This window comes from Trifolium pratense, linkage group LG3 (genome assembly GCF_020283565.1).
Source record: "Trifolium pratense cultivar HEN17-A07 linkage group LG3, ARS_RC_1.1, whole genome shotgun sequence".
Taxonomy (NCBI): Eukaryota; Viridiplantae; Streptophyta; class Magnoliopsida; order Fabales; family Fabaceae; genus Trifolium; species Trifolium pratense.
Window position 1 is genome coordinate 47,633,222 of NC_060061.1, and position 23,700 is coordinate 47,656,921.

At 33.5% G+C, this 23,700-nt stretch overlaps 2 protein-coding genes across 3 annotated transcripts; one reads left to right on the top strand and one right to left on the bottom strand.

Moving 5' to 3' along the window:
• The first annotated feature begins 269 nt into the window (after positions 1–269).
• LOC123917267 lies at positions 270–7,676 on the top strand. 2 transcript variants are annotated; one of them, XM_045968939.1, is made up of 2 exons: positions 270–1,596; positions 7,391–7,676. In XM_045968939.1, the coding sequence occupies exons 1-2, from the start codon at positions 406–408 to the stop codon at positions 7,397–7,399; spliced, it is 1,200 nt and encodes a 399-aa protein (XP_045824895.1). In that variant the 5' UTR covers positions 270–405; the 3' UTR covers positions 7,400–7,676. The 2 variants fall into 2 exon arrangements, with proteins under 2 accessions (XP_045824895.1, XP_045824896.1); XM_045968940.1 differs by having other exon boundaries at positions 270–1,456; positions 7,251–7,676.
• Positions 7,677–8,192: 516 nt separating this feature from the next.
• LOC123917262 lies at positions 8,193–21,771 on the bottom strand. The gene is made up of 9 exons (XM_045968935.1): positions 19,023–21,771; positions 18,242–18,487; positions 17,421–18,146; positions 15,049–15,858; positions 13,223–13,966; positions 12,195–13,016; positions 11,229–11,969; positions 10,268–11,089; positions 8,193–10,181 (listed from the first exon to the last, which is right to left on the bottom strand). The coding sequence occupies exons 1-9, from the start codon at positions 21,762–21,764 to the stop codon at positions 10,161–10,163; spliced, it is 7,674 nt and encodes a 2,557-aa protein (XP_045824891.1). The 5' UTR covers positions 21,765–21,771; the 3' UTR covers positions 8,193–10,160.
• Positions 21,772–23,700: the final 1,929 nt, after the last annotated feature.

The following is a 23,700-nucleotide window of genomic DNA, read 5'->3' on the forward strand; positions in this document are numbered from 1 at the left end:
AAAAAACCCGAACCCAATGGGTGTGGGCGTGGGTGTGGTTTTGCCACCCGAACAGATTTGGGTTTGGGTTTGGGTTTGGGTGTTGATTTCGGGTGTGGGTTTGGTATCACTTAAACCCGCACCCGTGGGCGCCCATTGCCATCCCTAATAATGAATCTATTTGAAAATGTGGTACAAAGTTGGACACTAATTTGGAAGTTAAAAAAAAAATATATAAATAGTAATTTTTGGTGCTTTTTTTAATACAAATTTTTAGTTTTAAAAATAAACAAAGTTAAGTTGATAAGGGTGTAACCCTCATCCATTGGAAACTCTTTCCCACATTTCAATCTTGTACTATGAACAACATCACTACAAGAAGAACAAATTCCAAGCATTTTGCATGACATTCAATCTGGTAAGGCCATGTTGTTGTTTACTGATTCAATGTTGAAATTCAATCTCTTTCATGTTTTCACTCATACTACTACACTTCACTCTACTGTAACTGTTCATTGCCGCAATCATTTTTCTAATTTATCTGTTTCTGTTTCCAACACAAATCAAGATGACTCTTTTATGTTATCAAACATCATTAACTCAGCTGGGTTGTCCCCTGAAACATCCCTTAAACTCTCTAAAAAGTTGAAACTTAGAAAATATGATGATGACTATGATGGCCCAAATCCTGTAATTCAACTTCTCAGAAACTATGGCTTCTCTGCTTCCCAAATATCAACCCTTGTTAAGAAAAAACCTTTTGTGCTTTTATCAAAAGTTGAAAAGACCCTTTTGCCTAAACTCGAGTTTTTGCTATCCATTGGGGTTTCAATCACTGATCTCCCCAAAATCCTAATTGGGAACACTGATTTATTAACAACAAGTTTGGACAAAAACATTATACCTCTTTATCAGATTATTAGGAGCCTTGTTCGCAATGATAAAGAGGTAGTTTCAGTTTTGAAGCGTTGGACAATGAACTTTTACACTGATTCCATGGTTCCAAACATTGAGGTTTTGAGGAATCATGGTGTGCCTCAACGTTCCGTTTCCCTTTTGGTATCAAATTTCCCCAATGTAGCATTCTGCAAGCATTCTAGATTTGTTGAGGCTGTTAATTTAGTAAAGGAAATGGGGTTCAATCCACTGAAGTCGAATTTTGTTTTGGCAATTCTAGTAATTGCAAGGATGGACAAAGAGACATGGGAATTGAAATTGAAGATTTTTGAGAGGTGGGGATGGTCGGAAGATATCTGTCTTTTAGCGTTCCAAAAGTATCCTCGATATATGGCGACCTCGGAAAAAAAGATTCAAAAAATATTGAGTTTCTTGGTGAACGATATGGGTTTTACACCAGACGACATTGCTAGATGCGCTGCCATTCTGAACCGTAGCTTGGAGAAAACAATTGTCCCTAGATCTACAGTTATTAAGATTTTGAAGTCAAGGGGTTTGATAAAGAGTAGTTTGAGCTTACATAGCTTTATTTCGATTTCTGAGAAAATATTTTTGGATAGATATATTACCCCATTTCAGAAAGATTTGCCACTCTTATTGGATGCATATAAAGGTCAGAATTCCAATCGATCATATGGATTTACTCTTTACTCTGAAGACATTTATTAGATGTTACACCACTCACTGGCTATCTTCGATTCTACACATTTGTTTGTTTTGTTTCATTTGGATTTGAACTTCCCTAGATACTCAATTTTTGTCAGTTACATTGTCTTCTTACTATTTGGATTAGTTAATTTGATCATATGGACATGCCCTTTAGACTTTTTGTTATGCAGATACCTATGTATTTTACACTAACCCTATGCCTTATCTAAGTTGTTATTATGGTATATATGGAACTTGATGATCTTCTGGAATCTGGTTAGTTACACTTTTACATCACCTATTTTTAGAGATGCATTTATTTGGAGAAATTTATGATTGGTCCAAATTAAGATGAATTAACCATTTCATCTCACTGACATCTACTTCGCTCAAATCAAATCATTTATTTCATTACTAATCTTTCACGTACTATCTTATATAATGATGTGAAACGACCTTCGTCTAACCAATAAGGGGTTCGGTGTTGTCTTTCATATTCAATTCAGCTGGTGCTTCGCGCTGTTCTGTTAAGCGTTTGACAGTGCATTGTGTTTTAGAAGTTGGTGTTTAGCAGTCAGTTTTATTAACTGTAGTGTCTTGGTCGTGTATCAAATTCGATGTCCTGTTGGCTATGGAATAGAATAGAATGCCTTATCTCATTTTCTTCAAACGTCCGTTAGCTGTAAGGGAATATGCTGATTTGCTATTGATATTATACTAGAATGTCTTAAGAATTATGGTCATCATCACTTGGCAGCCAACCTTGTCATAGATTGCATTATTCAGTTTCACATATATTCGATGGCCTTTTTATCTTACTGTCATGATTGGTTGGTTGTTGTGGCAGACTGGGCAGCCCAAGGTGGAGGCAGTGTGTAAGTGTATGGCGTTTGCCTTACTGTCATGATATAGATTGTCAGCGAGTCTAATTAATCATTTGTGGAAAGATAATTGTTTAATTTGTGATATCTTGGTTGTATCTCAAACTCCTTTTCTGTTTGCCTTCAGAATAGAAAGTAGATGTTTTCTTGCATTTACTTTGGTTGTATGTCATCGGTCGCTTGTGGCATGGATCGAGATCCTAAGGGGTCCTTATTTTCTTGCCTTTCTTATTTTTTGACGTTGTTTTGGATAGTCTTAGATTGGAGACTAGGAGTGTTTCTTTTTTCTAGTTAGTATCCCAATTATTTACTGTACTTTTTTTTGAATGATGAATTTTTTTATTCAAATGGAAGAAAGTACAATGAGTACTTTATCCACAATCTGGGTTGAAGTACAAGGAGTACTCGTCCCACAAGAACACAAAAAAAAAATGGCATGAAGCCGGAGGAAAAATCACCTCAAAATAAACACAAAGGGTTGGTAACCCATTCATAAAATAAAAACGGCGTACCACTTAGTTTTGTCAAAATCCAATCCCAAGACCGATTCTTAATCAATTCAACGACTTCCTCCTCAACCATGTCCTTTGATGCGAAGATGGAGTCATTCCCAGCTTTCCAAATAGCCCAAATTGTTGTGTGCCAAATTAACAACAAACATTTCTTCCCTTTCGTATTTGGAGAAAGGGAGCAAAACATTTTGAACCCAAATGAAAGGGTCCTTCAGAATAATCAACACAACCAATCCAATTATAAATACTATACCAAACCTTCATCGCAAACTTACACGTAGAAAACAAATGATCTTCGTCGGTTCCTCCCGACTCCCCATGCCCCTCTTTTAACAAGATTAGCTCTCGTTGGAAGTCTCCGAAGAAGTTGCCAAGAGAACACAATGAGTGTTGATGACTCAACTCTCCCAAAGATTCGCCAGAACCATTCTATTTTAAACACTAACAGATGAAGGAGAAGAGAAAGATTGACAAAGGTGCAAATAAATTGAGATAACCTTGTACATACCTCCATCCAAGTTCCGACAACCCCATGCGTCTTCAGTATGACGAGAAAGCCGAGCCGAATCAAGGATTACTATTAAGATGCACTTTCTTTTCGTCTTGTATGGCGAGATTGATTAATTGTCTACTTCTTTCTACATATTTATCTTGTTATGCCATGCAAAAAGATTAAACATATAAGAATAATTGTTCAATTTACTTAAGTTGTTTTCAACGGAGACTGTCTTGAATTGTTTAATGCAGAACTTCAAGTGTTTCTTCCAAATTGTATTTGTTAATGTGTAGCAAAGGTGAGTTTTCCCCCCTTTTCATATTATATATACTACTATAGTTGAGATTATATTAACCTTGATTCTTATATATTTTATGTTTTTGGTCACTATCTCATGTTATGTTAGTGACTTACTGTTAATGATAAAGATATCATAGTTTCAGCTTTGAAACATTGGTCCCTGGTAAATGATTCTGTTCCAAACATTGAGGTTTTGAGGAAGCTTGGTAAAAGATTCTGGAACTTTTACAATGACTCTCCTGAATCTGGACACACTTTTACACAATTAGATGCATTTATTTAGGAAAATTTAGGTCTTAGTTCTTCCTAATATTGACAATTCTGGTGCAAAACGTGTATCTTTCAATGAATAGGAATCAGTCATTGTAGGAGTTGAGCTTTATTGTTCCACTCAATCATGGTAGTGCATTCTCATTTATGTTCCTTACTTTCAGTTTGCTTTCTAAATTCACTTTTATGCAGCGCAGAGAATGTGTTAAAACTACAAAATTTGAGTTGTAACAACGAGTTTCTGCACTTAAAAACAGTCGGTTACTTTGTCGAAAACAGTTGGCTACTGATCAGTGGTACTAATATCTTGGAAGAATCCGGTGTCGACATTACATTTGATCCACCCAACTGGTGGCTGGACCCATCGGACACTCTGCTGATCTGCTGGTTGTTGCACCACGCAATTATGCAATTTCTGTGCGTTAAACCACTGCTGCCATGCGTGAAAGGCCTGCTGCCTGATCTGCAGCGCTGTGTTGCTGTGGTTGTTCCAAATCGTATCATTCCTATTTTGCCAAATGCACGCGACCCGCTGTGTTTTCATCTTCCATGGTTGCATGTATTAAGTAATAATTCTGCAACATTGTTGAAACTTGACAACCTGTTATCTATAATAACATAAAGGCCAGAAGCTGTCCAACAATTATAGTTTATGTTATTTTTGAAAAATTATAGTTATATAAATTATTGCTAAAGAAAAATTATAGATATATAATAATTCTATGGAGCAACAAAGGGATTTAATGGCATCTATGTGGTAGTTAGAAATTTAGAGGGAGAAAAAGGATACGGGAGGATGTTGTTTTCAATTTTTAATTAATATAATTGTTGACATGGGGAGTTATAAGGATAACTTTGTGGTTGCGGGTGAATGCGTTAAGGAGTGGAGATGAAGAGGTCATGTGTTCGATTTTCACCCTCAACAAAAACTAACAATACTAATTACTAACTACTAACATTGGTTGTTTGAGAAAAAAAATATTGTTGCCATGTCGATGACTTACAGTCAACAACCTCAACATGACGATGACAAGATAGGCTGAAGCTTGTCGCGGTGCGAGAAGTGATTCGGAGGAAAGGTCTCATTGCACCACCATGGCATGCCAGGTACATCGAGGAGGTGGACGATTTGGATATTAGGGAAAAAGGAAAAGGAGATCAAAATATGCAAGTATGCTGATAGCTTCTAATTTTTATTGTTTTTAAATAAATAGCTTCTAAATCTTTAATTAAAGATCAACCATCATGCATAGAAAGATAGAAAATACTCCATCCGTTTCATTTTAAATGACCTATTTGACCATTTCACACACTTTAAAAAAAAATGCATAAATAAAGGAAATAGTTGTATAATTACTAAATTGCCCTTACCTTTTTCATTACTAGTAGTAATGATTAAATTGGTTGAGTATGTCACACATAAACAGAGGTCCACATAAAAGGGTAAAATTGAAAAAAATTACTTTGAAACTTATATAGATAATTTATTTTGGGACAAATCAAAGTCATAAAAAGGTCATTTAAAATGGGACGGAGTGAGTAATGAATTTATTTGAGAATGTCTTACAAAGTTGGACGAAAATTTCTCTTCGCACCCACCCATTTTCTCGCGCACTCCCTAGCGCACCTAAAAAAATTCGGAAAATACGTTCCGAACTGTTTTTTAGTGTAAAATTTACACTATAAAAAATTCGGGAAACGTTTTCCGAATTTTTTGGGGAGTGCGGGAGAAAATGGTGGGTGCGTTGAGAAACTGTCGTTGGACACTAATTTACTCAAAACATTGTAACTTTTACTAGTTTTTTTTCTTTCTTAAATCCAATTTTGATTTTGGCACCCCAACTTGTTTGATCCCCCCGACATTCAATTTTTTGATATTAATCTATTAAGTTTCACAATTGCTCAATTTTCCATTTTGACCCTCAAGTTTACCTTTTTGCATTTGTTAGCCCCATTGACTTTTTTTTTTTTGACTAAAAATAGTTTTTTATATATGACATTCTAAAACATTTTTAATTAATAAACAATTTTAAGTTGATAAGGGTGCAACCAACCACATCGATTGGAAACTCTTTCCCACTTCCATCTTCCACGATTCAACAAGATACTCTTTCTGGTAAGTGGTAACAATCCCTTAACACATTCATTTGATTTCCATGTTGTTGTTTACTGATTCATTGTTAAAATTCAATCTTTTTCATGTTTTCACTCATACTACTACACTTCACTCTACTGTAACTGTTCATTGCCGCAATCATTTTTCTAATTTATCTGTTTCTGTTTCCAACACAAATCAAGATGACTCTTTTATGTTATCAAACATCATTAACTCAGCTGGGTTGTCCCCTGAAACATCCCTTAAACTCTCTAAAAAGTTGAAACTTAGAAAATATGATGATGACTATGATGGCCCAAATACTGTAATTCGACTTCTCAGAACCTATGGCTTCTCTGCTACCCAATTATCAAGACTTGTTAAGATACATCCTTTAGTGCTTTTATCAAAACCTGAAAAGACCCTTTTGCCTAAACTCGAGTTTTTGCTATCCATTGGGGTTTCAATCACTGATCTCCCCAAAATCCTAATTAATAACATTGATCTTTTACAAACAAGTTTGGAGAAAAAGATTATACCACTTTATCACACTATTAGGAGCCTTGTTCATGATGATAAAGAGGTTGTTTCTGTTTTGAAGCGTTGGAAATATAACTTTTACACTGATTCCATGGTTCCAAACATTGAGGTTTTGAGGAATCTTGGTGTGCCTCAACGTTCCATTTCCCTTTTGGTAACCCATTTTCCCAATATAGCATTCACCAAGCATTCTAGATTCGTTGAGGCCGTTAATTTTGTCAAGGAAATGGGGTGTGATCCTTTGAATTCGAATTTTGTTTTGGCACTTCTAGTAATTGTAGGCATGAGCAAAGAGACATGGGAGTTGAAATTGAAGATTTTTGAGAGGTGGGGATGGTCGAAAGATATCTGTATTTTAGCGTTCCAAAAGTATCCTCGATATATGGCGACCTCGGAAAAAAAGATTCAAAAAATAATGAGTTTCTTGGTGAATGATATGGGTTATACACCAGAAGACATTGCTAGATGCCCTACGATTCTGAACCGTAGCATGGAGAAAACAATTGTCCCTAGATCTACAGTTATTAAGATTTTGAAGTCAAAGGGTTTGATAAAGAGTAGTTTGAGCTTACATAGCTTTATTTGGACAACTGAGAAAACATTTTTGAAGAGATATGTTACCCCATTTCAGAAAGATTTACCACTCTTATTGGATGCATATAAAGGTCAGAATTCCAATTGATCATATGGATTTACTCTTTACTCAGAAGACATTTATTAGATGTATCCGATGGCAGAAGTTATTACTTGTTACACCACTCACGTGCTATCTTCAATTCTACACATTTGTTTGTTTTGTTTCATTTGGATTTGAAATTCCCTAGATACTCAATTTTTATAAGTTACATTGTCTTCTTACTATTTGGATTAGTTAATTTGATCATATGGACATGCCCTTTAGTCTTCTTGTTATGAAGATACCTATGTATTTTACACTAACCCTATGCCTTATCTAAGTTGTTATAATGGTATATATGGAACTTGATGATCTTCTGGAATCTGGTTAGTTACACTTTTACATCACCTATTTTTAGAGATGCATTTATTTATAGAAATGTACGCTTGATGCAAACTAAGACGGATTAACCATTTTATCTTGCTGACATCTACTTCGCTCAAATCAAATCATTTATTAGGACTGACTAATTTATAATTTATTTCACGTACTATTTATTATAATGATGTGAAACAACCTTCGTCTAACCAATAAGGGGTAGAATTTTAGAATACATTTTAATGTTTCTTTGATAGACTTTATTAATATCAGCACATGCTCTAACTTTGCTGCATATGTACAACTTTTATGTTGAAGTTACTGATACCCCAGTTTGGTCTAAGGCCAATGATGGGTCTGTTCTTTGGTGTTATTCTGCATGATAGGCTCTATAATTTGAAGTTATTTATTAGTAGTACGTGTCATTTATGGTTTACTGGGTTTGGTGTTGTCTTTTGTATTCAGCTCAGCTGGTGTTTTGTGCTGCTCTGTCAAGCATTTGACAGTTCATTGTGTTTTAGAAGTTTGTGTTTAGCAGTCAGTTTTATTAATTGTGTTGTCTTGGCGGTGTCTCAAATTCCATATCCCATTGGCTATGGCATATAATAGAATGCCTTATCTCATTTTCTTCGAGCATCCGTTAGCTGTAAGTGTCATGGTTTGAGATCCCACTTTGTCTAAATTCATTCATGCTATGCTAAACACAAGTATCAGGCTTGCTGTTTTTTCTTTCGGGTTACGGGATATGCTGATTTGCTATTGATATTGTACCAGAATGTGTGTTAACAATTATGGTTGTCACCACCACTTGGCAGCCAACCTCGTCATAGATTGCATTATTCGGTTTCGCATGTATTCGATTTGGCCTTTTTATCTTACTGTCATGATTAGTTGGTTGTTGTGGCAGACTGACAGCCCAAGGTGGAGGTGGCGTGTAAGTGTATGGATGGGAGGTCGGGTTGTCTCAGTGTGACGTTTGACACTGTGATTAAGATATACCATTCAGTGAGTTTAATTAATCATTTGTGGAAAGATTATTGTTTAATTTGGAATATCTTGGTCATATCTCAAACTCCTTGTCTGTTTTCCTTCGGAATAGAAGTAGATGTTTTCTTGCATTTACTTTGGTTGTCCGTCATCGGTCTCTTGTGGCATGGATCGAGATCCTAAGGGGTCCTTATTTTCTTTCTTTCCTTTCTTATCTTTTTCATGTTGTTTTGGATAGTCTTGGATAGGAGATTAGAAGTGTATCTTTATAGTAGTATCCCAATTCTTTACTGTTATGCAGTATCAGTTTGGTACATGACTTTGGCACTACATATTTAATATTTTTACTTCAAAAGATACATTTCTTTTTAATTATGTGTATTGTCTTTGGAGTATTAGGGACACTATTTGTAAATATTGTCACTGTCAAAATAAACTGTTCAAAATTAAATTACTTTTAAATTTTATCTAAAATCAACAAAGTTGTAACATATTTAAACAGATTAGTCATTTTATCTATTAAGAGTGTTTAGTTACAAAAAAATGATACAATTCATAATATTATTAAGAGTGAAATATTACAAGTTCTTAATTGTAAATTATTGGTAAATTATTCGGATGCTACTGTCTCACAGTAACTGTCTTAATTTTTTAGTTGTTACACTGTCTCACAGCTGAGAAGTACTCTACATTTGCTTGCATACTTTGAAATATATGGAAACAAAAGAATAAAAATTTGTGGAATAATATAATTGATAAACTAGTTCATGAAGCTATAGGAGGTTTCTTTTCCATCAAATAAGAATGTTTTGCGAGTTATAAAATGGACCAAGGCTGCCACAGGACGGGTTAAGTGGAATATAGATGTTTCCTTCTCATCCCAACATAATAAAGTGGGAATTGACAAACTCATTAGAGATGAGTTTGGAGCTTTTGTTTCTCATAGGTTTCCTTTGCTAGAGATAATCCTATTGGAAGCATGTCGGAAATTAAATGTGTGTAACTCTTAGCGGGATTCAAATCTTAATTTGTCACATTGTGAGAGTTTAGTCCTATTCGCAAGACTAAATCCCAAAGTAATTATTTTTAACTTTACTTGTAATAAGTATATCTTAAGGCGAAGAAGCTAAAAGAGAAGTAAGGATGAAAGTACAAACATCTCAATTATGTTGCCACCCCTACACCTCAACCAAAATGCCCAACTCTAACCAAATAGTATTAAAAATAATAAAAACATTTGGGGGACTAGACCGAAACTCAATGTAACAATCGTGCAAACCAAATAAGTTGGTCAACTGTCTCATTAAAAACCTTAGCAAGGATAACCCAGTGGGATAAAACCCAAAAAAAAGAGTACAGTTTGAATACAAGAACGAAATATTATTTAAATCTAAATTCAAGAAGATCAAGCCTATTACGATGATAAGCTTCACAGAAATCAGAAAGAACATGATCCCACCAAGTGAAACTAGAATCACGAAGTCAAAGAGATGCAATCCTGTCAGCACATTGATAAACTTCCCTACAAATGTGAGACACAAAAGTACATATTCGTAAGAAGATTTAAACAATTAAGCCACCTGGTAATTAAAAATGACAATTGTGTACCTTTTCTATGAACAATTGTTCAATAGTTGTATTAAGATCACCTTTCCATCTCATCTTTCCTTCTTCCACTTCAATTTTTGTCAGGTATGGTGCTACTGTGACTCCTGATGAGAATATCTTCATTTGAGGGCACCCTTTAACAGTGAAATATATGAAAGATGGGAATATGAATGCTTGTTTCCCATAACAGAAGCTTCTAAAACTTGGCAAAGAAGACAATTCCAAGTATTCCAAGTTTTCAAATATGATGTTTTCCTCTGCTTTTTCTTCATCAATTTGATTCACAACATCCAACATCTTCTCACAATTCATTATTATTAATGTTGTGAGTTGTACAAGACTTTTAGCTGTTGAGGATGTTATTAAATAAATAAGCTCTTTGCAATTGTCCACTTTCAAAATTGTTAAATTTGTGAAAGATGTTGATGATGGTACCAAGTTTATCAAACTTGGACAACTTGTTACATACAACTTGTTACATACAACTTGATATGCAACTTGTAACAGAGGATGATCCAATGGAAAGTCTTCCTGCCAGATGTGCTTGAGATTTTCCAATTCATAAAGGAACAAACTTATTTGATCTGAGATCTGCGTGCTGAGATGACCATTACTAGGGAACAATGTTTCAAAAGAACTATTACGCACTTGAAATGTTCTAAGATTAGGAAATGATTTATGGATATCATTCAGAAAAATAGTTGGAGTTTCTTGCAAGCATTGCAAACGAAGAAATTTAACTTTATGAAAGACATTTTCTTGATTCAATATCTCCATCACATCCGGGCCATTTATTGCCAATTCCTCCAGGTTGGGGCTCAACTGAAAAATTAAACATAAAAAAAAATAAAAAAAATTAATACTAGTTTATGAGGTAATTAATCAATTAAATTAAACATTCAAAATTAATACTAGTTTATGAGGTTGGGGCTCAACTGGAAAAAAGTATGGTTGGATTTACCTTTTCAATAGAAAATAGAGCTTGTTGAGGTATGATGGGATTTCCACCGGCTGCGTTAGGCTGTTGGAAGTCTAAATGGTTGAATGAAAACATTCTTAATGCTTCACAACGATATACATTAAGAATCTTCAAGGAAGGAGGGCACTCTAAAACATACTTTCCCTGATAGAAGCTCTTAAGGTTTGTCAAACGATATAGTTTCAATGTATTCAGTTGGGGAAAATTAAAATTGATTTCCATTGATCCTTCTTCCATTTCTACAATTTCCTCAACTCTGCAAGAGTCTATATCAAGCATTTCAAGATTTCCAAGATCTTGGCATAGTGACAATGGAAAGATATATAGCAAGCTTTGGCACATAGAAACATCCACCTTGCATAAGTTTCCAAAGCTGATAATTTCATGAGGATCCTCATTCCATATTTGCTTCAATTTTGGCAAACTAGATAAAGTCAAACTTTTCAACTGAGTGCTTTGTTTTATCAATATTTCTCTAGACTTCATACCTTTCACATCAAACACTGCTTCTAACGAGTCACAGTCTGTTACTTTTAAATCTTCCAATCCATGCAGCGCTTGTATTATATTTGATGGTAAAAGTATATGTGATAAAAAATCACATTTTTGCACTTCTAGGGACTTGAGATTGCAAAACACATTGTGATTAAGTTGGCCATACCACAAATCTTTTAGCTCCGGGTAGTCAGATAAGGCTAAACAGGTTAATTTATGAAATGCAACCTGTTCAAACAAATTAATATATCAAGAGACAAATAAAAAATGCTTATAAGCAATAATCAATTACTGTGTGTCAGGGCATAGTGTGTTATTGCTGAAACTAGTTCGAAGATCATTTCAAATACTATCACGTGACTTGTTCAAACACCCACTGATTAAACACTTATTTGTATTTTAGATTTAGTTGATTTATTCATTAACCAAAAACCACAGTAAACAAAAGCATACCTTGTCATCAAACAATTTCTTTACTGTTCCATTGAGGTCGCCTTCCCAGTGGTTTTCTTCATCAAATTGTACATTTTCAAGAATTGTTGTGTTCGTCACACCAAATGAAAAATGTTCCATTCGAGGACATTCTTTGACAACTACAACTTCCAGCAACGGAAACATAACGGGGCACGTGCATGAGCAAAAGAGACAGAGTTTTGGTAAAGCAACAAGTTCTAGATATTGTAAACTGGAAAATTCAATCTTATTCATCTCATCTTCTTCTTTTCCGTCGACTACATCCTCAAGACAATTACACATTTTAATCTTCATGGTTGTGAGTTTGACAAGACTCTTTGCTGTTGAGTATGTTATCAAATTTATCAAACCATTGCAGTTTGTTACCTCCAAGTAGGTCAAGTAATTAAACGTAACAGAAGAAGGCACCAATTTCATAAGACTGGAACAGTGCCAAACATCAATGCTTTCAAGATAATGCAGAACGGGGTCCATTTGAAGTCCTTCTTTGCATATACATTGAAGCTTGTCCATGAACCATAATTCCAACTGTTTGAGTCGCGGGATAATTTGAGTTTCCATTTCCGTACTTATGGCTTGTTCGCCTTGAAATATCTCCCTGAAGGAACTCCATTGGACTAGCATGCTTTCTAAATTAGGAACATTTTTCAAGAACCAATGTGGAAAAGTAGCTTCTTCATTGTAGAATTCACCCACACCAATGCGTTTGACTTTGTTGAATTGAACCTCTGAATATTGGCTATGCAATATCATGTCAAAATATTTGGCATTCATGTAGAAATTCTCAACAGTGGCAAGTACCTATTGCAAAACTTAAATTAGAACAAAAGAAATATATTTTCCTTCTCGAGTTTTCAAACAATTATTAACACATCAAAACCAATTTATTAGCCTAAAGCCATCAACCAATATAAAAGACAAGTTGAATAATTTGTCATAAAGTTAATAACACATTAAAACAAATCAATATTTGCACATGTAAAATTTACATTTCATGTTACTCTTACCTCTTCAATCACAAACAAAGGTTGATATGTTGAGATATGGAGCTCATCATTTTTGGCACTTAATTGGTGTCTCAAAGGCTCTGCCTTAAATAGCTCAATTTTTGGACATCCGGAAAAGATGATTGTATTCAATGATTTACATTGAAGAGAATGGACTCCGGCAAAGAATGTCTTTAGTTTGGCCAAACGGTGAAGTCTAATGGATGTTAAATTAGGAAACACAAATTCAACTATCTCATCCACTCCTTCCTCCCTGCCAACAATTTCTTCAATCCCACATGAATTCACTTCAAGTGTTTGAATTTGGTTCATATCTCTAGCTACTGAGAGCGGAAACAGGCTTTTCAAACTTGTGCACTTCTCAACAGACACTTCAATTAAATTTTGAAACCCCATAGTGCTATGTTGGTCCTCCTTCCATACATGCTTCAGTTTTGGAAGATTAGATAGTGTTAATTTCTTCAATTGAGTAGAATTCTTCACAAGAATTTCTTTTTCAAATTCACCACCTTTCATATCAAAAACTGCTTCTAATGAATCACAATATGTGATATCTAATTCTTCCAAGTTCATTAGCACTTGTAGCAAATTTGGTTGAAAGAGAACCTCAGATAAAAAATCACATCTGTGAACCACTAGATACTTCAGACTCCTAAATAGATTGTGCTGAGGTTGACCATACCACAATTCTTTCAACTCTGGATATTCAGCCAGTTTTAAATGCTTAAAACCACCAAATGCCACCTGTGAAAACAGTTGTACCAAGATAGTTCAAACAAAAGTAATATTGATATTGATAATGTACTTACCTGTTGTGAATTCTTTAATAATCACACCAATAATCTTGATGTGTGGAGCAAATCGAATAAGCAATCAAAACGTGGAAATAGCAATAATAATCACGAACAAAAGATAAGTAATAAAACTGTAAGAACACGAAGCAATTGTTTACCCAGTTCAGTCAAAACCGACCTACTCTGGGGGAGAGAGCCACTCTCCGTTCCACTATCAATGAAAATCTTGATTACAACGATTCAATACAAAAGAGTTGCAAGAATTAGACTTCAATCCTAATTCTACCCTTTTCCCAAATCTCTTCCCGTGACCAAGAGATTTCAATGATAAGTGATTACAAGATGAAAGAATCAACACCCAAAACCTAGAGATGAACCAAGAGTAACCCTCTTAACCCTAGCCGCCGTTTTGGTGAAAGAAACCCTCAAAACTTTCTCTGAAAAACAGAAAACGTGACCCTTGAAATACCCTGCAGCGATTTTCGCCCGAGGCACCAGTTTTTTCGCCTGGGGCGAAAATTTTCGCCTGAGGCACCAATGTTTTCGCCTGGGGCGAAAAGAAAACAGAGAGCTCCCTTTTTTCTGCTTCAAATTTCGCCCGGGGCACAGGTTTTTCGCCCGGGGCGAAAAACAACAGATTAGTGTTTTTTTCACGTTTTCAAGGCAATTCCCAACATTACCAAATCTATATCTATATACATAGCAAAATTCTTTGCAAATTTGAAATACTCTCCCTAACTTGTTTAATTTTACATTTTCACCTAACTGAGTTCGTAAATGTTATATATACTTTGTTGATGACTCAACGCGCTTGATAATTTCTTCATAAATTATTTCATTTCTAAAATGAAATTTTTCATTCTCCAACCAGAAAATTATCATAATAGAGATATCCTTATCAAATCAAAATGAAATTTGTTAACATTGTGGATTAAAAACCAACTATCATGCATCCAAAGAAAAGAACAAAACCAACACAAGGGTAAATCGTAATATTGTTGCACAACAAATAAATTGGTAAATCAAGCATACCTTATCTTCAAATATGTTGGTTATTGTATCATTTAGGTTTCCCTTCCAAAGCCATTCATCATTTTCTGCAATTTTAACTTTTCGAAGATTTGGTGTACTTGTGTTTCCCTCTGAAAAAATCTTCATGCGAGGACATTCCCTCACAATTACTTCCGCCAACATTGGAAACTTCAAGAAGCACTTACTAGAACAAAATTTGGTGAGGCTTGGCAAACAATCCAATATCAATAATTCTAAACTAATAAATGCAATGCCAACATTTTCCTCTCCAGTAATTATTTCTTCAAGTGAATTGCAGTCTTTTACCTTCAGCCAAATGAGCTTGTGCAAACTTTGTGCCGTAGGGAATGTGATTAAATTTTTTAACCCGTTGCAATTTGTTATCTCCAGATATTCCAGATGATTAAGCGTGGCAGAAGCAGGTAACAAACTTACCAAACTGGAACAAAACTTAACATCTAAGTATTCAAGGAGCTCAAGAACTGGGTCAATTTTGAATCCTTCTTCACATATATGTTGAAGTTTTTGTAACTGATACAAAGTGAGGCACTTGAGCCGTGGGTAAGTCTTCTTCTCACTTATCTGTCCTTCATCTTGAAATATTTTCTTGAAGCAACTCCATTCAACATATAGTTCCTCAAGAGTGTGCACATTTTGAAGAAACCAATAAGGAAATGTAGCATCTTCAATATTATAATGGGACAAACAAAGAAATGTCATTTTGGTGAACAGGGCACTTGAGTTTTGGGCTTGCAATATCACGTTAGCTTCTTTGTGATTTACTCTTAACTCCTTCAAATTTGGAATAACCTAAAATACATATAAAGAACAATTTAAAAGAATTTTAATATTGCCACAAAAAGTAATTACTTTAACTCAAATTTGCACTCCATATTTTTTTATTGCCTCTATACATTCTATAGATATTTATCAAATATATCTATAAACAAAAATGTTTTGAGAACTTTTGACATAAATTGTTCCAAATACTGTTCTCTAAATTGAGTATTATCATGTTTTTGCATATATTTGAAAATATTTTTATTTTTTATAGGAGTTTCCAATTTTGTTTCTTTTTCTTTTTCTTCTTACTAAATTTGTATTTTTATAAAGAAGAATTTTTATATTATCATTTTTTTTTCGACAAAATTTTATTTTTATAAAGAAGAATACCAACGTATCACCACTTTGTGGTCATTACGGGAAGCTCACAATGACCTTGTTTTCTTGGAAAAATAAAAAAAAAATAAAAAAATAGAGGTAATAGTCTAAATCAAAGGCAACTTATGTGTATCATTCTAAATTTTGAATTTTTTTTTATCGATCATGTTTAGCACATTATAGAAATTTGTCTTGCAAAAGTTTAATTGTTTTTAATAATATATGAATGAAATATAAATTTTTAATATTAAATTCATCTTTTGTTAAAAATTCTAAATTTGTGTGGAAGAGATTCTTTTAATATTATAAATATGAATACAAAAACTCATTCAAAATTGTATAAAAAAATTAAAAGTTATTCCGTCTGTTCCAAAATATAAGTCATTTTGAGAAAAAATTTGTACTAAATTATAAACCACTTTACATTACCAATATAGCATTTAATGCTAGTTTTCCTATTATACCCTTAATCATTTATTACTTTCTCTTCTTTCAATTATTCAAATTATTTTTTATATACCATTAATGAAAGACAATTTTGTAAACTAACTCATAATTTCTCTTTTTCATACAACATTAGTTAAATTTCTTAATTTGTGTAATTTGGCCAATGTGACTTATATTTGGAACGGAGTGAGTACTAATTAGTAATTAATTGGTGCACAATCTCAATACTAGATTTGGAAAATATAAAAAAGTGAAGTCATGTGTTTATCAAAGTTTGAAAATTTTGAATTTTATTATGAATTATGAATGAAATCATAAATATTTGATATAAGTCAAGAAATTGTTCCTCCCAAAAATCGAACTCGGGTTCTCCTGAAATCTGTTCTTTGGTGAAGTTCATCATTAACCACTATTTTTTTTTTGACAAAAAGCTCATTAACCACTTAAGCTCAATGACTTAGTTTATTTGCTAGCTGGTGAGATTCTACGGTCAAAATATTACTATAAATAATCTAAGAGGCCTTATCACTTATTTAAAAAATTGTTAAGAAAATGAGTTTGCAAGAGTCGACCAAAAAATTGGCCATTGAAATGAACAGCATCAAAATTTCGTGAAAAATCTAAATGATCAATATAAAAAATTATAATTTATAAAATATCAAATGGTTATTGTGAAAAAAAAAACTTTTAAGTTTTTTCTTGTTTTTTTACTGAATTAGTTTTCAATTTGACAATTGAATACATGCATCTATATGCATACATACCTCTTCGACAATGAAAGGTGGTTGTGGCGTTAAAACGGAGAGTTTGTCATCTTGAAAATTGGAGCTTCTTGTAGACAGAGTTCTGTACAAATTCAACTTTGCACAATTGGAAACATTAATGTTCTTCAAAGATAAACATGCTAGGGTATGCTCTTTAGCATAGAAACCCTTGAGTTTATGCAAGTTCCAAAGCAATAAAATACTTAATTGATTAAACTCAAATGTGGGAGCTGCACTCACTCCAGCTTCTTTCTCCTTCTCCTCTGCAACAATTTCCTTCATATTTCCACAGTTTTTTATATGAAGTTCTTGGAGATGTGAACAACGAGTGGCTATAGAAAGTGGTAATAGATACTCCAAGCTTTCACAGTTTGCAAGTCTTACAACAATAACAATTTGAAAACTAAGAATTCTGCGAAGATCCCCACTCCATATATTTTTCAGTTTTGGCAATCCATCAATAACAACTTTCAAATGTGTTGTATTCTCTGCACTGCCATTTTCATCGAAACTCAATTCAAATATCTCTTCTACCAAAGCACAAGCTGTAACCTCCAACATCTCTAACTTCTCATATGTTTTTTGCATTGAAGAAGGAAAAACAACAACAATTTTCTTACAATTGCTCACTTGCAACATCTTCACTGTTACAAATTCGCGGTGCCATATTGTGTTCAAGTTGTCCATGTCTTTCAATGTGATTTTCTCTAATTTGGAAAAATGAACCTAAAAAATTTATAAATAGCCAATATCATTATACATAATTATTTAAATACAAGTTTAAAATTAATTGAATGTTCCTAATGATAGAATTAACATACCTCTTCCATTTTATTGTTTCTTTCTTCTTTGGCTATTATATCCTCCATCAAAGGACAGTTACTTATTTCAAGTTGTTTGAGGTTCTCAAAACTTTTAACCATAATAGACGAGAATAAGTACTTCAATCCATCACAACTCTCCACAATCAAGCTCGTTAAGTTGCACATAGACCGATGATTGTCATTCCAAATTTTATTCAAATCGAGAAAACTCAATTTAAGGAAATTCAAATCTGGAAATGCAACCTACATAAAAACAAATTAACATAAATCATAATTGAATGCTAATGTATGGTGTATATATCTTAACAATAATATGATAAACATTTAAAAATATATATCGATACAACATTGATGCGTTAAGATTGATATTAGTATTATAAATGAATTATCAAAAAAAAAAAAGATATTAGTATTATAAATGAAATTTAATAACTGTATAAGTCTACAAAGATGGGTTTTTATAATAAATTAAAGATTGATACTCAATTGCTTATTTACTAAACCTGCCAATTTATCTATTACTCCCTTCGTACCATAATATATGTCACTTTGACACTTTTACACATATTAAGAAATATAATTAATGTTATATTGAAAAGAGAGTTGATTTACAAAATTGTCCTTCATTTATGATATGAAAAAAATAAATTGAAGAATTAAAAGAAGAACAAGTAATAAATAGTTAATGGTATAATATGAAAAATAACGTTAAATGCTTCATTGGTAAACGACATATATTATTGTACCTAAACATATCAAAAAATTAAAAAGAACATACTTGATCATTGAACAATGGTGTTGAAACAGAAGGCTCTAACCCTTGATGTTTTTGCTCACTATTGGAGAAGAAATTCTGAAGTGTCTCCAAATATTCTAAAGTCAAAGAACGAAATCGAAAAACTGTTGATGCACTTGAACTGTTGTCTTCGAGCACTATCTCCTTCATAGAATTGCACTGACAAATTTCAATCTTAGAAAGTTGGGAAAGTTCTTTAACCAATGTAAAGGAGAAAAGATATTTCAATTGGACACAATTTTTGACTTTGATAACACTAAGACTTCCAAAACAAGTAATTGAAAGTGGATTAAGACATATATGCTCCAAGTTTTTAAGATTATGAAGTACTAGTGTTTCCAAGATGGGAAAGGATGCATGGATTTGATTCCTCTCTTGAGAGTCAACAATATGCTTCATGTTTGCATTATTTTGGACGTGGAGATGTTTCAACAATGGAAATCCTTCTCCATTTAGTTGATAAACCATATTTTGAATTCCACCTACATCATCCAAGTACAAATTCTCAACACCCATAATCAATGCCTTTATTTCGTGCTCCAAGTGTATGTTAGTACCAAGTTTGAGCATCAATGTTTTTGAGGTTCCATTCACAATGTCAGACCATTCCCATACATCACCAATAGCTATTTTATATCTTTCCAACTTCTCAAACACTGTCTGCAAGTCCCTTGGCAACATCCAACTCTCGGGAATTTGTAATTCTAGAGTTGTCAATTTGGGTAGTTTTCGAAGCTCAGAAATGCTAGCATTTTTGTTTTGAGCCGTTGAACTCGCATCTCCCCAATTAACAAAGGTATTGCCCATGTACAACTCCTCCAGTTTGGTCAAGCTTGATATAATGTTAGGTGGGAGCACTTCTATTCCTGAATTTCTCAAATCAAGCATTCTCAATTGAGTCAATTGCCCTATTTCTCTTGGCAACTTGGTCATTGAAGAACCACAAAGGGAAAGAATTTTTAAATTTTGCAAAGCATTGATTTCAACCATATTTTCCAAAATGCAAAAATCCAAACACAGTGTTTGAAGGTCGGTTAGGAACTGAAAGGAAGTGGGTAATGAAGACAAGTTCAGCAATGTTAAATCTAGGACTCTAAGGCTTCCCATACCCTCAAAAAAATCATCAGGGACTTCTAAAGAACGGTTCTTCTTACTTCTCAAATAGAAAAACTTAATGTTTGGACAGTCAATCATTTGAGGAAGCTCTGGCTCACAACCATCTAGAACGACCTGCGTGCACCTTGTTAAAAAATCCTTGGTTGGGTATTCCTCATCTGATTGTTTTCTCAAAAATACATGTTTGTCCCTACGTGCTATGGAGATAGCAAAATCACAAACAAAGTCATGCATTTGGATATTTCCGCTTGTTTTCATTTCAAGCAAACAAGTTGCCTCCAAAGAATGGATTATTGAATAAAGTCTATTTCTAGCATCATCCACAATCTTAATATCCTTTAATATATGCAAACCCATCGCAACTTTTAGAAAGTAATGTACCTTATCATTTGGAAATAATGCAAAAAGCAAGAAGACATCCCTCATTTCATCACTCTTCAATGAGTCGTAACTTAATTCTAAAGCAGAAAAAATTGTATCATGACCACTTTGTAATCTCCTTAATGCATCTTTCCAAGATTGAACATCCCTCTTATCTTTCAATGCTCGAGCAACTGCCACTACCACAAGAGGCAAACCTTCACATTTTTGGGCAACTTGAATTGCTACACCTTTCAGATTGCTATCTTTAATCACATCCCCAGCCATAAATTGAAACAAGCTCCATGTCTCGTTTTCACTCATAAGTTCAAGTTTGAAAGTTAAATCCTTTGGAACATCCATTTGAAGCAAAACATCTTGATTTCTAGATGTCATCAACAATTTACAACCATTATGTTCATTACCAAATGGAATTCCAACTTTCTTCAAATCAAGTTTGGTCCATATATCATCTAGAATGACAAGGATATTTTTTTCCATCATGATTCTTTGTCTCAGGCGATGTGCTCTGCCAAGAATAGTCTCCTCATCGAATCGTAGACCCAACAAATCTGCAATCTCCCCTTGAATTGTTTTAATGTCTGGATCTTTTGTTACATTCGTTGTAACAATTGTATCAAACAATTTGTGTTGCTTAGATATTTCAAAAACTTCCTGCAGCAGAGTGGTTTTACCCACCCCACCCAACCCATAGACCCCAATGTTGCATGAATTTTGGTGCGTTAGTGCCTTCATAATGTTCTCTTTAAGTGATTCCCTTGTCTCATAATTTTCACCACCTCTTGTTGAGGAGGAGGAGGCTTCTCCATCTAGGGTGGAAAGGTAACCAATTCGATCAAACTTCCCTTTTTCTTGAACTTCAATAACATCTTTTACAATTTTTGTGGCTTTCCTACTCAGTTGATGACGCAAAATCAAATTGGGGAACGGGCATGCTGAGCACCTAGCATTGGCACGACGAGGATCATTTTCAAGCTGATTTGCCTTTACAATGACCTCATCCACTTTCTCTAACCAGTTCATCACATCTCTTTCAATCTTTTTACCGTTTCTCCTTTCTTCTTCAACGGAATGGGTTATTCTTTCTTTGGCAGCCTCAAGGTCTGTAACACTAACCGCTAACATACTGAAATTGCCATTGTAGAATATCAAGTAACCTGCTTGACGTCCAATAGGCACAACAGTATGTTCTGCTACTATTCCAACAATAGAAGATAGAATTTCCATTGATTATCGTTTCTTCTCCTCTTTCCTTGTGACTTGAGTTTGCCTGAAAGTGAAAGTAAAAGGCATTGTTTCCGATGAGGGCAAAAGAAACAAGGGAAACATTTGGAAAGGTGAGGACATCACACAATACTATATTTTTAACAAGTGAGAGGAATTGTTTTTATTTTAACAAGCAAAAATCGATTTCATTAACAAATAACAACTAGTCCTAAGCAGAACGTCAAGCGTTTACGACAGCAAAACACTGGTCAACCAATGCCCAAACCAGAAGATTAGAAATTAGACTTAGCTTAAATTTGGGAACAAATGTGAAAATCTAGAAGATTCTAAAAAAATTATAGGGACCAAAAACATATTTAACCATTTTTTTTTGTACAACCCTACCTACATTATCTATATTTAATTTATTAATTAATTGTTGATATTATTCATTTTTGAATTGAATTTATATGCACTCTAAAGTGAATTGCCCATTTTAAAAGACTTAGATTTTCTAACTATTAGGCTATTTGACAAAAAAAAAAGGTGGATTAAAAATTAAATTATTTGAAGTATAAAAACCATGAAAGTAGTCTCATAAGTGTAGCTCAAATGATAGCTACTGAAGACATTATTGGAATGGTCGGGATTCGAACCCCAAATTCCACATTTAAATGTGAAAGTCTAGCCACATTTAAATATGTAAAGTACTCAAAATTAAAAATATGTAACGTACTAAAAATTATAAAAAAAAATGTTAAGGTTCTTTTCTGGTTAGTAAAAAAAAACTTTAAAAATTAAGTATTTGACCATTTGAGGAGGAAAAATTGTTAAAATTTAGTCAAAATTTCAGAAATAATAAGGGACTAAAATTGTGCAGTTAAAAATAACAAAACTAAAATTATAGTTTTAACAAAATAGAAGGATTAAAACCTTAATTAAGCCTACCATATGGGTATTTAAGCCTAAAGTTTAACATATAAATGAATAGTTTATTTAACCAAAACTAAAAAAAATAAAAAATAGTTTATAGTGGCGGCAACGACGGCAAGATATGCCGTAGCAACTGACTTTTGCAGCATATATAACACTCAATAAAATACGATCTAGGTGTAAAGGATAGAGAGTGATAAATCTTTGTCATTGTTTCTTTATCGTCTTTAATTTGGTTCATCTACTCATCTTGATTTAGTTTATCTCTCTATATTGAATAATATGTTATATTGAAATTAAAATCTTATTTTAAGAAGATATAACATCATTCGAAGAAAATAAGCTTCTAGAGGATTTTTTTTTGCAAAGGCAAAGAAGAATTATAATAAGAGCAAGCATCCCAAGTATAAGAAGTAGATAAGGGAGAGATACAAATTAAGCTTTGATCCGGGACATATATACAACAAAATGCCAAGTTTCCAATTTTCAATTTCTTCTAGAGGATTAACATGTTTTGAATAGTTTTTTTTCTTTTTCAATTTTTCGACTCTCTCATCTTTATTGGGTAAAATATAGTGGGGTGATTCTAATCTTTTTCATATACAACGAATTGTTTCCTTGATTTGATTTATCTACTCTATATTAAATAATATGTTTTATTGAAACTATAATTTTTTTTGTTATCATGATATTGGTACGAAGTTTCCACCGTCGTAAGCAATGACTAATCTTCGTCGGAGAACCTATGGGACACACAAGGTGGATTCTCCCATCTCAACCGAATTTTTTCTATACGCATGAGCTAAGAATCAAACGTTTGACCACATGCTTAAGGGGATCAAAATTCATACCACTTGGACCAATTTATTGTTGGTAACTATAATTTTATTTTAAGATAATATAATGTCAATTGAAGAAGACAAAATTTATAGGGGGATAAAATTGGTTTGGGTTTCAATTTCTTCTTTGATTTTGTTTTTGTTTTTTTTTTGTACAAAAAGGGGGGCCATGCTCCTCTTCTTTG